This window comes from Mesoplodon mirus (assembly GCF_964341445.2).
Source record: "Mesoplodon mirus genome assembly, chromosome: 18".
NCBI classification, from domain to species: Eukaryota; Metazoa; Chordata; class Mammalia; order Artiodactyla; family Ziphiidae; genus Mesoplodon; species Mesoplodon mirus.
This window is the reverse complement of record NC_138994.1, coordinates 47,545,874-47,559,007: the sequence shown is the minus strand read 5'-3', so window position 1 is coordinate 47,559,007 and position 13,134 is coordinate 47,545,874. Positions and strand designations below refer to the sequence as shown.

Below are 13,134 nucleotides of genomic sequence, written 5' to 3'. Positions count from 1 at the left end.
ATGGGGCTTCCCTGGTAGTGCAGTGGTTAAGAATCCACCTGCCAATGCAGGGGACACGGGTTCGAGCCCTGGTCCGGGAAGATCCCACCTGCCGCAGAGCAACTAAGCCCAAGCACCACAACTACTGAAGCCCATGCTCCACAACAAGAGAAGCCACTGCAATGACAAGCCCGCGCACCACAACAAAGAGTTGCCCCCGCTCTCTGCAACTAGACAAAGCCCGTGCGCAGCAATGAAGACCCAACGCAGCCAAAAATAAATAAATTTATATTTTTAAAAAATCCTGTGTTAGTTCCTGGGGCACAGGGACCTAGTCTGGTATCACCATCTAAGATGCGACCCAATTTGGGCCAGGAGGCACTCCTGGGGCAGGGCAATTTCCCTTATGCTGTTATCCCATAGGGGCCTGAATGCAAACGGCCAGCAGACTGGGCTTGTACAGATGCAGAGTCCTTTCTCCCCCTCAGACTTGTTCATAGGGAGGATCCTCTATATGAAAGGAGACTGGTCATTGATCAGGCCAGGGAAGCAACTCCACCTAACAGACCCACATGGTACACCTGAAGCCCACTGGACCCTGATGAGAGAGGAATGCCCTTATCAGAGCACTACCATGAGTGCATCTTGGCAAGGCTTTGAAAAGGGGAATCCAAGCAAGATTTTGAACGAAATTCACCAAAAACCAAATGAAGATTTATCAGGCCTACAGATGTTACACTGATGCAGATCCTGAGGCCCCTGAAAATACTGGAATGGTAAATTTGATCTTCATTGGGCAAAGCGCCCCAGACATAAGAAGAAAATTACGAAAGTTAGATGGTAAATTTGGAACGAACCCTTCTCCATTGGTAGATCTTGCTTTTAAAGGGTTCAACAACAGAGAACAACAACAGAAGAAAGAAGATGCAAAAGACAACGCCATTTTTCTGTCAGTGGCACTCGCCAGAAGGTGAGTGACCCAAAGAGAGGTCAGCCACCATTGGGAAAGGAACAAATGCACTTATTGTAAGGAGGAAAGGTACAGGAAAAAAAAGGTTGCCATAGGCTAAATAGGAAGGAAACCAATAAAAGTCAGGAGCCTCTCAGATGGTAGAAAGAGAGGAACACCCTGATAAACAAAGAGACCCCGGGGGGCTCCCTTGCACTTGTGCCCAATTCCAATTTCCCCACAGGAGTCCCAGGTAAAATTGACAGTGGGGAATGAGCTGATTAACTTTGTTACAGGTGCAACATACTCTGGTAAACACCAAGGTGGCACAGAAAAAACATCTCAATCCATCCCAGTCACAGGAGTCCTTGGAGGGGTACAAAATTGCTCATTCTTACAACCTTTAGAATGCCAACTAGGGAACCTTACCCTGAAATAGTTTCTTATAGATGCCAGAGTATCCAGTCCGTCTTTTGGGGCAAGATCCCCTGTGTAGAAAAGGACAAAGAAGGGCCAAAGAGTTGGGTTTCAGACCTCCCCAGATGGGGACTCAGCACAGAGGAACCTGGCAAATAGACTTTACTCAAATCCTCGAGCTGCAGGAAATTTCAGATAACCTGCTAGTGTGCGTGGACACTTTGTCACAATGGGTGGAAGCATAGCCCACCTGGACAGAAAAAGCCTCAGGAGTGTTTAAAGCCCTCCTCAAGGAAATAATCCCCCAATTTGGATTAAAGCATTGCAAATTAATTGGAAAATATATTTATCCTGGAGACCACAACTGATAGGAAAAACCAAGGAAATGAACGATACATTTGAAAGGAGCATTGCTAAAATATGTCGAGAGACTAATTTAACGCGGGATAAGGGCTTGCCGGTTGCCCGGCAACTCTGGGATCAGAGTGGCTCCCAGAAGCAGGCTTAAATTAAGCCCCTTTGAAATGCTGTACAGTAGGCCATTCAAGGTGTCTGCCCAGGCAGGAGAATCTGCAAATGCTCTAAAAGACCCAGCAATTGCCAATTATATTAAAACTTTGGTCACTATACTAACCTCTGTTCATGAGTTTGCCTCCAGCAGTTCTGCCTACCCAACTAACGTAGCCTTACATCCATTCTGACCTGGGACCGAGTCTTCCTTAAAACCTGGAGAGAACCAGGGCCTGAACTTCAGCTGAATGCAAGGTGAATAGGACCACACATGGTATTACTTACCACACACTTGTCTGTAAAGTTAGCTGGGGTAAAGCCATGGATTCATCATCACACTCGGATTAAAGCAGCGCCACTGTCATCAAAAAATGACCCAATTTCTTTTTTTAATTTTTATTTAAAGGAACTCCTTTATTAATTTATTTATTTATTTTGGGCTGTGTTGGGTCTTCGTTTCTGCGCGAGGGCTTTCTCTAGTTGCGGCGAGCGGGGGCCACTCTTCATCGCGGTGCGCGGGCCTCTCACTATCGCACCCTCTCTTGTTGTGGAGCACAGGCTCCAGATGCGCAGGCTCAGTAGCTGTGGTTCACGGGCCTAGTTGCTCCGTGGCATGTGGGATCTTCCCAGACCAGGGCTCGAACCCGTGTCCCCTGCATTGGCAGGCAGATTCTCAACCACTGCACCACCAGGGAAGCCCATGACCCAATTTCTGAGACGCCTAGAGAGTAATGGGTTTGTGAACCCTTAGATGACTTAAGGTTGCTCTTTATAATCTCAATACTTCAAAAAATTTTCATTGTAGCTGAAGAAGGGTCAACCTATTTGTTTAATTTTGTCCAAATAGCACAGGAATTTAGTGTAATTCTGGTACAAAGTTAATTAATAGATAAGTATTGGGAACTGGAACCAATACCCCAAATTAAATTGCAAATTAGACAACAAAGGGCTAAGGGGTTTCATCAGGTTCAAACAGTTGTAGATAAAAAAGGAAAGGGGATTGTACAATTGACTAAAGATTTTAAGGAATAGTCCCTGTCCAAGGCTGATCAATTCCATTCCATAACCACCTCTTTGTCACCCCTGTTCAGCAGGTAGTAGAGCAGTCTTTGTCCTTTTTCCCACAGGATTGTGGAATGGATCATTGACAGTGGGGAGTTGTCATAGGGAAGAACCTGTGTGTCCTATTACATTAATTACTAAAGGAATGTTGCCTATAAGCTTAAATCATACATAATGGCCCATCTCTGGGAACCCTGCCTCCTAGGTAATGAGCATTAAGCTAAAACACCTTTGTTTAGCTCACGGGAAACATCCTGACAGGGTCCACCTATAAGTGGCTGCAGGAAGGAAGAAATTTTTTGTTTTCTTGGCTGTGTGTTGGGTCTTCGTTGCTGCACACGGGCTTTCTCCAGTCGCAGCGAGTGGGGGCTCCTCTTCGTTGCGCTGCACGGGCCTCTCACTGCGGTGGCTTCTCTTGTTGCGGAGCACGGGCTCCAGGTGCACGGGCTTCAGCAGTTGTGATGCACAGGCTTAGCTGCTCCGCGGCATGTTGGATCTTCCTGGACCAGAGCTTGAACCCGTGTGCCCTGCATTGGCAGGTGGACTCCCAATGACTGCGCCACCAGGGAAGCCCAGGGAGGAGGAAATTAACATATCCCCTCCAGAGTCTGGCAGGAACCAGTACTACCTCCTCACCTTTTAGCATAAAAGAAGCCTGAATTTTGACTCAGGGAAGATAGTTCAGGCCTGTCATGAGGTGGGCAGGAGGCGCTTGGACTCTGTAACGTGACCTTGGACCTGACCTGGAGTCCTCTTTCATACATTCTGGACGAGGGTAACTGCTTTGCTGGATTGGTGTGAGGAAGCAGTGTGTAAGGCAGAAAAAGTGCTTCCTATCCCATAAGGAAACATATGGGGAGTTTCTTAAATAAAGCAGATTCCTGGCACCCCATCTCTGCCATCTTACTAAGTTGGGATTCTTTAGGGATGGAGCCTAGGAAACTGAATTTTAAATAAGCATCTCCAGTGATTGATTAGGGTGGTCCAAGGAGACTTAGGAAAGACTGAAAGGTGTGTGTGTGTGTTTGGGGTGGGGAAGACAGTACTTTCATATGTGGCCACAAGGTGGCAGCAGAGAGATGAGAAACTGGTGTCTCCGGTGAGTGCTCCGCCCCCCCGTCCCCCCCACCCCGCCCCCGACCGGCTGAGAGTGGGCAGGCATGGGGTTGGGTTGCAGGAGGAGGTGGGCCCTGTACTGTGGCACCCTCTCCTTTGCCAGGTGGAGTTTGTTACTGCAGACTAACCCCCTGTGACCGCCTGTCTCATTACCAGATTTTATGGACGCTCTGCTTTTGCCAAACTCTGCAGGCAGAAACTGCATTAATGTGACCTTGGCTGGGCTGTGGGTGGTGGTGAGTATGGGCGGCAAGCGATGTCACCTGCACAGGGCAGCTGACTCAAAGGACACCAGTGCATTATTGGAAAGCAGGGCCCTCCATACCCCCACTGCCAGGCTTGTGGTTCCAGGTGTTTCTTAAAAGACCTGTCCACCTGCATCAGGCCTGTTCCAGTCATGAGGGGATCGGGTCTGTGGCTGGGGAGCTGGCCGAAGCCCAGGCAAAGGCTGCTGGGATGGGGTGAGGGCAGGGAACTCAGGATGGGGCAGCTGCCTCTGGAAGAAGCCAAGATGTCCCTGGCTGCGGTAGGGGTAGTAAGAGGATTAGGTGTCAGTCCCTAACCCAGCCCGGAACTAACACCCTCCTCCACTAACAGCCCCCTCCCCCACACTCACAGCACCCTGGCCTGCCCCCGTCGGAGGCTGCCAAACTCAGAATAACCCCGGGGACCAGACGGTGGGATGGCAGGGGCTCTGCTCGGCTCTCTGCTCCTCTTGCAGCTGCTCGGTATGGACCAGGGTCGGGGGAAGTGGTCGGACACACACACAGGATACTGACATAAAGGGACAGGACGAAGACAGAGACTGAGATGTAGACGGAGACGCGATATTTGGTCCCCAGGCACATCACTGGTTCGGGAGACAGACACGTAAAAATACACAGCCTTAGACAGAGGCAGACAGGGAAGCAGAGCCATTCAGGTCCAGAGGCAGAGAGGAGAGGCTCCGTAGCCTCTCCGTTTCCAGTGACCCCACTGCTTGGCCCCACCCCCAGGCAGAGGTGAAGGGAAGAACGAGGAGCTGCGTCTTTACCACCACCTCTTCCACAACTATGACCCAGGACGCCGGCCAGTGCAGAAGCCTGAGGACACTGTCACCATCACCCTCAAAGTCACCCTGACCAACCTCATCTCACTGGTAAGATACCCCCACCGTCACCCCAAGCGCCATCTCTGAGCCTCAACTCCCACTTCTGGTCCCAAGCGCTGAGCTCTCTCCTAAAGCTGGCTTCCATCATCCTAATCTCCCATCCGCAGAATGAGAAAGAGGAGACCCTCACCACCAGCGTCTGGATTGGAATTGTGAGTGGAGTCTGGGGAACAGTGTGAGGTCTTGTCCAGGGGACCCTTTTCTCCCAAACTCCTCTTGGGCACCAAGGCACACGTCCTTCCGTCCCCCTCCCCTTCCCCCACCCTTAGGACTGGCATGATTACCGACTCAACTACAGCAAGGGCGATTTTGGGGGTATAGAAACCCTGCGGGTCCCTTCAGAACTCGTATGGCTGCCAGAGATTGTGCTGGAAAACAAGTGAGGACGGGGCCAGACTGGAGGGAAGCCGGGGCCCGGGGGGCTGGGTTGGACCTGGTTGGGGCAGGTTGCTTGGAGGGAGAGGGGGCCACAGATCTGCTCAAACCCTCGGTTTCCCGGAGCCCACAGCATCGACGGCCAGTTCGGTGTGGCCTATGAAGCCAACGTGCTGGTCTCGGAGGGCGGCTACGTGAGCTGGCTGCCCCCAGCCATCTACCGCAGTATCTGCGCCGTGGAGGTCACCTACTTCCCTTTCGACTGGCAGAACTGCTCACTTGTTTTCCGGTGGGAAGCGGCCCGCGGACCTTTGTGGAATTACGGGGGCAGGGGGGGGGGCCAGGTGTGGGCGGGGGGGGGGAAGTTCGGGGCGGGGCTTTGCGCTGGAGGTGGAGCTAGACATTCGAATGGGGTAAGGTCGCCCTAGCGGGTTAGAAGTAGGTGTAGAAACCCAGGGGTGGAGGCGAGGCCTGGGTTGCAGGGTGGAGCTTAATTCCCCGGCCAGATCCCTGCTTCCAGGGCGGGGCCTGAGGCTGAGGCCCGAGTCCCAGCCTCTGCGGTGGGGGTCCGGCCCCGGCTCCGCAGCTCGCAGACGTACAATGCAGAAGAGGTGGAGCTCGTCTTTGCTGTGGACGACGATGGCGACACCATCAGCAACATAGATATCGACACTGAGGCCTATACTGGTGAGGCCTTCTAGACGGGTCCAGAGAGAGACTTGCAGAGTGGGGCTACCCCAAGCCATCGATGCTGGGATTGACTTGGCAACCTTGCTTTAACTTGACCCTTTCCTGTAATCATTTCTTTTTTTGCAACAATTTTTTGTATGTTAATCTTTTTTTTTTGTTTTTATTTATTTTTATTTATTTATTGCTGTAATGGGTCTTCGTTTCTGTGTGAGGGCTTTCTCTAGTTGTGGTGAGCGGGGGCCACTCTTCATCGTGGTGCACGGGCCTGTCACTATCGCGGCCCCTCTTGTTGAGGAGCACAGGCTCCAGACGCGCAGCCTCAGTAGTTGTGGCGCACGGGCTTAGTTACTCCGCGGCATGTGGGATCTTCCTGAACCAGGGCTCGAACCCGTGTCTCCTGCATTGGCAGGCAGATTCTCAACCACTGCGCCACCAGGGAAGCCCCTGAAATCATTCTTGATCGTCGGACTAGTCCAGCTTTCTCGATTGTGGTGATTCCCTAACCTCTCTGGGAATGCCCCTTTCTGACCAGCCCAAGCAATCCAGACCACCTGCCCCACCCACCCTTGTCCAGACAGTTTGCATCCTCTCCTCGCCTGGAGTTGCAGGCCCCCCGCGGTCAGATGAGGGGACAGAGAGCAGAGCAGCGCGCCCCACCCCCGAGAGCCAGCTGACCTTGCCTCCCGTCCTGCAGAGAACGGTGAGTGGGCCATCGACTTCTGCCCCGGGGTGATCCGCCGCCACGACGGTGGCTCTAATGATGGCCCAGGGGTCACTGAAATCATGTACACGCTCATCATTCGCCGGAAGCCGCTCTTCTACGTTATTAACATCATCGTGCCTTGCGTGCTCATCTCGGGCCTAGTGCTGCTCGCCTATTTCCTGCCGGCACAGGGTATGGAGTCGCCCAGACCCCAAACCCGGGCTCCCTCCTGGGGGGCGGGGCCTGCTCTCACCAGGCACTCCCTCCAGCCGGCGGCCAGAAATGCACCGTCTCCATCAACGTCCTGCTCGCCCAGACCGTCTTCTTGTTCCTAATTGCCCAGAAAATCCCGGAGACATCTCTGAGCGTGCCGCTGCTGGGCAGGTGGGGGCAGAGTGGATCCCGGTGGTGCCTACGTGGGGCATGGCCAGTGTGAAGGGCGGAGCCAGACGAGCATGGGGTGGAGCCAAGGGGCTCGTTGGGGAGGGCAGGGCCCAAACCTAATGACTCTGGGAGAAGCCTCAGCTGTCTCATCCCCGCCTGGGCTTTATTTGGATGCGGGGTGGGGCTGGGATGTGGTGGCTTTTCCGGTACCCCGTCCTCCGTACTGCTGCTGGACGCCACCTGGAGGTCTCCGGAGTATCTCTGTTGGGGGCGGGCCGGCTTAGTGCCCACCCAGCCCCGCGGCCTCTGGCCCCCACCTCTCCCCTCATCTTGAACTCACCGGTTCCCCGGGGGTGCCGAGGCCCAGCTGGCGTCGCCACTGTTGCAGGAATGAGGCGGATCCCTGCAGACCTCGTCCACACGAGCATAGCCGCGCCCCCTGGAGCAGAAGCCGGGCGCTCGCGCCTGCCGCAGACCCCGCTTGCCGAGCCCCCTGCCCCGCGGCCTGGGCTACCCGGGCCAGGGCTCCACCCGGATCCCCGGCGTCTAGTCGCCGCACCTCCTGCTGCACGCACGGGGCTGAGATCTGCAGTGGGGGTACAGGAGTTGGCGGGGGTCCAGAGGTCCCTGCTCCTGCCGCTCGATCTCCCTTCTCCGCCTCTCAGCACCCCCGGCACCCCACCTCTAACAAGGTGGCCCCGAAGTTCACTACGCTGGCTGCGGCTTCTCTTAGCACCAGCCCCAGGGTGGGCTTCGGGGCGGGCGGCTTCTCTGGCTCGCGGCTCCAGGGACTTCGGCTCTCTGAACCGCTGCTCCAGATATTCATGGGCTGCGGCCACAAGTTCCAGGGAAGATAGAAGCGGGGGCTGGAGGGCTACCTGGAAAAGCACAGGGACTGTGGGGTCATCAGGTCATAGGGCAGAGGTAATGGGGGGACGCTGGAAACCTTCCCAGAGCGTTTCGAGGTGCCACCCTTGAGGGTGGAGGGTGGGTATCGGCACACCTCCGTGGAGCTGTGGAAGTGGCAGACCCACAGCAGGGTTTCCAGGGAGCTGGGGGTCCCCTTCATGGTTGCCACCGGCCGTGCGATGGGGGAGAAGGGCGGGGGGGGACGCGTCTGGCCCCGCAGAGGAGCAGCAGCTAAGGGGCATAACTCCACCCCTTGCGGAGAGGTGCGTTTGTGAGGGCAGAGGACCAGTGGCCCCCTCTGTGGCTCAGGGGAAGTGGGGAGGCTGCGACGTCACCAACTCCGGGCTCCTCAGGTACCTCATTTTCGTCATGGTGGTTGCCACGCTCATTGTCATGAATTGCGTCATCGTGCTCAACGTGTCTTGTCGGACGCCCACCACTCACGCCATGTCCCCGCGGCTGCGCCACGTAAGCACAGGGTTGGGGGGGGCTCCGGGCGGGAGGCAGGGCTTCGAGCTAACCTCCCGGCCGCCCACCCACCCACCCACCCCCAGGTCTTACTGGAGCTGCTGCCCCAACTCTTTGGCTCGGGCGCACCCCTCGAGGTACCCAGGGCCGCCTCGACCCCAAGGCGGGCATCGTCCTTAGGCCTACTGCTCCGCGCGGAGGAGCTGATACTGAAAAAGCCGCGGAGCGAGCTAATGTTTGAGGGGCAGAGGCACCGGCACGGGACCTGGACTGGTGAGCAGTGGCCCGAGCGGGCCAACGGGGGCACCTGCAGCGGGAGAGGCTCCTAATCACCCCCCACCCCCCGGGGTCGCTCCCACCAGCTACCCTCTGCCAGAGCCTGGGTGCCGCCGCCCCCGAGATCCGCTGCTGTGTGGATGCCGTGAACTTCGTGGCCGAGAGCACACGAGACCAGGAGGCCACCGGCGAGGTGGGGCAGGAGCCGGAGAGGCTGGGTGGGGAGCTGCTGGGGGCCTCCGCTCTCCCTGACTCGTGCACCAGGCTCCTGCAGCTTTTAGGGACTCAGCTTTGCCCGCCCCTTCCCCAGGAGGTGTCCGACTGGGTGCGCATGGGGAAGGCTCTTGACAACATCTGCTTCTGGGCCGCTCTGGTGCTCTTCCTTGTCGGCTCCAGCCTCATCTTCCTCGGGGCCTACTTCAACCAAGTGCCTGAACTGCCCTACCCGCCCTGTATGTAGGCCTGAGCCTGCGGCCACGGTGACAAACGTTCCCACCCATCTCCAGGAGGAAATATGAAAAACAAGTTGCTCCCATTGCTTTATTACGATCCTTTCGTACTGCCAATGATAAATCTGTATTCAGCTTCGCAAGAGTCGTATGTGCACACGTGTGTCCACCGGGCAGACATCAGAAGGAGACAGCAGATGGTTCAGGCAGGCTCTTGCATGTCAACCCTCCAGAAGGCAAGAACCGTCCTCAATTCATTCTTCCTGACCTCCCCGTTTTTCTTGGGTCCCAGCTCCATGTGACCCTCTAAGAGATCTTTATCCAGTTGTTGCCAAACAGGAGAGACCCCCCCCTCCCCCGCCCCATGCAGGACTTGAATATAGAGAGGTTCGAGCCAGGCACCTTTGTGGCCTGGCCAGGCTGGAGTGGGTGGAAACCAAATGGCCCCTGTACAGGGCCCCACAGGTTTAAGGCTGAGGATGCCCTCGCCCTCCCTCAGTTGCTTCCTCTAGGTTTTCTTGGCCCAGCAGTACCCATCCACCCCCTCTCCACCAAGGCTCACTCACTGCAGATTCCACACCACCCTGCCCAGGTTCATCCCAGCAGTGCTGGCGGGCCCTGGCTAGTACCTGGGATGCTGAGAGAAAACAGAATGACATAAGTCCTGAAATGGTGGGAGCTGGTTGAATGGTCTTTATTAACAAACGGAGATCTCCAAGGCCACTACATTGAGAAGTGGTGGGGGCAGGGAGGGGCCGGGGCTACTTGCTGCTCACACTATATACAGATGCAAGCAAAGGGGGTATGGAGGGTGAGAGCTCCCTGCTCCCTCCCTCCACCAGGGAAGGGCAGAGGCTAGAAGAGACAGGGGTTGGAAAGGGGTAAATGTTTTGGCTGGCGGGGTCCCCCCTCCATTCCCTGGGGTTTGGGGGGAGGGGAATCATTAAAGTGCTTTCAGAAAATGAGGAAATGGTCCCTGCCCCTGGAGTGGCTGGTGACCCCCCTAAAACCTAGGGCCCAGTGGCCCCCCCCAGGGTCTGGTACATTCAAGGGGGGAGCCGGCTCCCCTGACGTGCAAATAAAGGGGCCCAGGGCCCTGCCGAGTCAGCAGCAGTGGGGTATGGGGTCCAAGCCCCAAGCACTCTCCTCTTAAGTGGAGAAGGGGGGGTGGGGCTAGGCCCACTCAATTCCTGGTAAGGGGAAGCTGTGCCTCTCTCCAGAAGTTGGGACAGGCACAGTTTTGGGGAGAGAACATGTTGGGGAAGAGGATGGTCACGTGATCACAAAAGCATCAGGGGTCAGAGGTCACGTTCCCAGCAGGCTCCAGTGAATCAAACCAGTAAAAGCAAAGCCCAGGAAGGGAAAAGAAGGGCGGCCTGGGAAGTCTGGGTGTTGGGGGGAGAGCTGGTCCACGTGGGACAGCCCCGTCCAGGGCCCCGTCACCAGTTCATGATGCAGTTACGGTTCAGGGTCATGAAGTAAACTTGGCTGCTGCCCCCGGAGCGGACTGAGGCAAAAAACACCTGGGTAGAGTAGGAGCAGAAGTCACCAGGGATGTGTGTGTGGAGGGGGGGTGCGTCTCAGTTAAGTGGGAGAAGGGGAGAGAGAGAGACTGCAAAGCGGAGTCCCTCAGAGTGCCCCCCAGCCCCTCCGAAAGGTGGGGACACTTGGGCAAGTGGGCAGCAGGCCGACCTCCCGAGTGAAGGAATCTGGAGAGTTCTCAGAGAGGGAAGACGAGGGAAGGGCAAGCTGTGACCACACAGTGCGCTCCCTGGAGACCTCCTTCCAGGAAGAGCCAGAACCACCCCTCCCCCAGCTCTGCCCAGGGGCCCAGGTCCTGGGGGCCCACCCAGTGCAGGAGCCCGGGCCCCTTGTCATTCCCACCTTGTCGTTGCGCTCACACAGGAACTTGAGCCTCTGGGCTCGTTTGTGCATGAAGACCCCGTCTAGGTGGCCCGTCTCCACGGAGCGGATCTCAATGGCTTTCTCACCCCAGCCCATGATCTGGTTGGAGCAGATATAGGCTGGGGGGGAAGGGAGTGGAGGGGCAGTGAGTGGGCTGCAGCCCAGGTCGGTCGGGGACGCAGGCTTGGAGGGCGGGCACCTCACTCACCCACAGAGGTGGGCATCTCTCCCCACTGCAGCACCACGTCCTTAATGATCCGCCCATACGTGTTGACATAGACGCCCTCATCCTCGTAGCACAGCAGCATCTCCATGCCATCCGTGTTGGGGAGGAAGATGATGGCGTGGGGCGTGATCTGGCTCTGGATCTGGGAGGAGAAGGTGGGCTGGAGGCCCCAAGTCTGGGGCACAGACTGGTGGCCCCAGTCTGTCTGCAGCCCTGCCAAGCTTACGTGCACAGGGATGTAGATGTCATAGCTGTTCCCCGAGTCGACATCCACAGCATGGAAGCCGGCGCTGGAGCCATAGATGACCTTGAGCCTCTGTCCCTCCTCGACCGTCAGGTCCACCAGCAGAGGGCGGTGTGGGAGGTCAGCAAAGGACTATGGAGGACAGAAGAGCTCAGGGGACGTGGGTGGAGGAGCCAGACCTCGGAACAGTGTTGGGGGCTGAGGCTGGGGTTACCTTGAAAGCCATGAATTTGTGGTAAGGTTTGGGGGCCCAAGCATACACCTCCACAGAGTTCTTCAGGGCAATGACCAGGAATTTGATGCGTTCATATTTCACTGGGGGCAGGAAAGAAGAGGGATGCAGGAACTTCCCTTCTTGGGCTGCAGCCCCTCCCACAGGTCTGTCTGTACCCCCAGCTGTGTGCCCCCCATCTCTGGCTACAAGGCTTTCTTAGCCCAGGCCCGTTTCTTTCTCTTCTCATAAACAAATGTGCCCCGGCCACTGTGTCGTGACCTCCTCACCAACACGGTAGTGCCCGCAGCCCTCCATGTCCCCCACAGTGGTCCAGCCCTGCTTCTTCTCCACTTCTGGGTCATTGTGCAGGATCTTGTTCCGGAGCCAGGACAAATAATATACCCGCAGTTTGTTCCTTTTCCCTGAGGGACAGACACACACACACCCCTCATCGGAGGTCCAGCTTCTGCCTCCCCACCGTCCTTCGTGTGCAAACCACGAGGGGTGAGAAAGTGCAGCCCCACCTTCCAGCTCCTGGACCAAGGCTGCCCTCCTCCCAGACTGAAGGTGGTGACGGAGGGCCCAGGGGCTGAGCCCCCTTCCCGGCCCTGCCCTGCGCTCCACACACACCTGAGATGGTGATGAGCAAGTTGAGTCCCTCCAGCACATCCATCTGCTGGAAGCGTCGCCGCCCGATGAGTCCATACACCTTGCCCTGCCCACTTCGGTCCAGCAACATCAGCCCGTTCTCCGTGCCCACCAGCAGGTTGACCCCTGCAATAGGAGCCCTTGGGCAGATCAGAGGCAGAGCCAGGCCCTCGCCTGACCAGGAGCACAGGGGCACACCAGGCCCCACCTTTCCTTCCCGGTCCTGGCTTACCCCAAAGGGCCGCACAGAGGATCTCAGAATTGAACCGCTTCTTGTACTTCCGAATCTCGGGGGTTTCGCTGTGGGCCCGGGTGTTGGTGGGGTTCACGTTGACCACAGAGCCTTTCCTCACGTCATACTGCAGCTGATCGAGCCGACTGCCCTCTCCACCCACCAGGGCTGCCAGAAGGATGAGAGGAACGGGCAGTGGGCTGCAGCCCTCTCACCCCGTCTCTCTTT

The 13,134-nt window shown here is 56.6% G+C and overlaps 3 protein-coding genes across 7 annotated transcripts in view; 1 reads left to right on the top strand and 2 right to left on the bottom strand.

Annotated features, from left to right (window-relative positions):
- Positions 1–4,514: 4,514 nt before the first annotated feature.
- Positions 4,515–9,515, top strand: CHRNE (cholinergic receptor nicotinic epsilon subunit; the record flags this gene model as incomplete). The annotated part of the gene is made up of 13 exons (XM_082603908.1): positions 4,515–4,559; positions 4,652–4,710; positions 5,009–5,171; positions 5,291–5,335; positions 5,453–5,562; positions 5,692–5,847; positions 6,079–6,245; positions 6,943–7,143; positions 7,221–7,335; positions 8,598–8,712; positions 8,799–8,985; positions 9,075–9,181; positions 9,299–9,515. 13 exons carry the CDS (start codon positions 4,515–4,517, stop codon positions 9,446–9,448), a joined length of 1,620 nt encoding a protein of 539 aa, XP_082460034.1. The 3' UTR covers positions 9,449–9,515.
- LOC309793523 (uncharacterized protein C17orf107) lies at positions 7,465–8,602 on the bottom strand. The gene is given in 4 exon segments (XM_082604046.1): positions 7,465–7,921; positions 8,018–8,114; positions 8,116–8,213; positions 8,339–8,602. Coding segments are annotated over 4 exon segments (522 nt in total). The 5' UTR covers positions 8,405–8,602; the 3' UTR covers positions 7,465–7,660.
- Positions 9,516–10,114: 599 nt separating the features above from the next.
- MINK1 (misshapen like kinase 1) overlaps positions 10,115–13,134 on the bottom strand; it is a 48,318-nt gene continuing 45,298 nt past the window's right edge. For all 5 annotated transcript variants that reach the window (XM_082602846.1, XM_082602842.1, XM_082602843.1 and 2 more), the window contains 8 exons: positions 12,907–13,074; positions 12,657–12,800; positions 12,314–12,448; positions 12,027–12,127; positions 11,795–11,944; positions 11,551–11,710; positions 11,322–11,461; positions 10,115–10,960 (listed from right to left, as the gene is read on the bottom strand). In XM_082602846.1, coding sequence (XP_082458972.1) covers positions 10,877–10,960; positions 11,322–11,461; positions 11,551–11,710; positions 11,795–11,944; positions 12,027–12,127; positions 12,314–12,448; positions 12,657–12,800; positions 12,907–13,074 — 1,082 coding nt within the window. In that variant the 3' untranslated portion in view covers positions 10,115–10,876. The remainder of the gene's footprint in view (positions 10,961–11,321; positions 11,462–11,550; positions 11,711–11,794; positions 11,945–12,026; positions 12,128–12,313; positions 12,449–12,656; positions 12,801–12,906; positions 13,075–13,134) is intronic.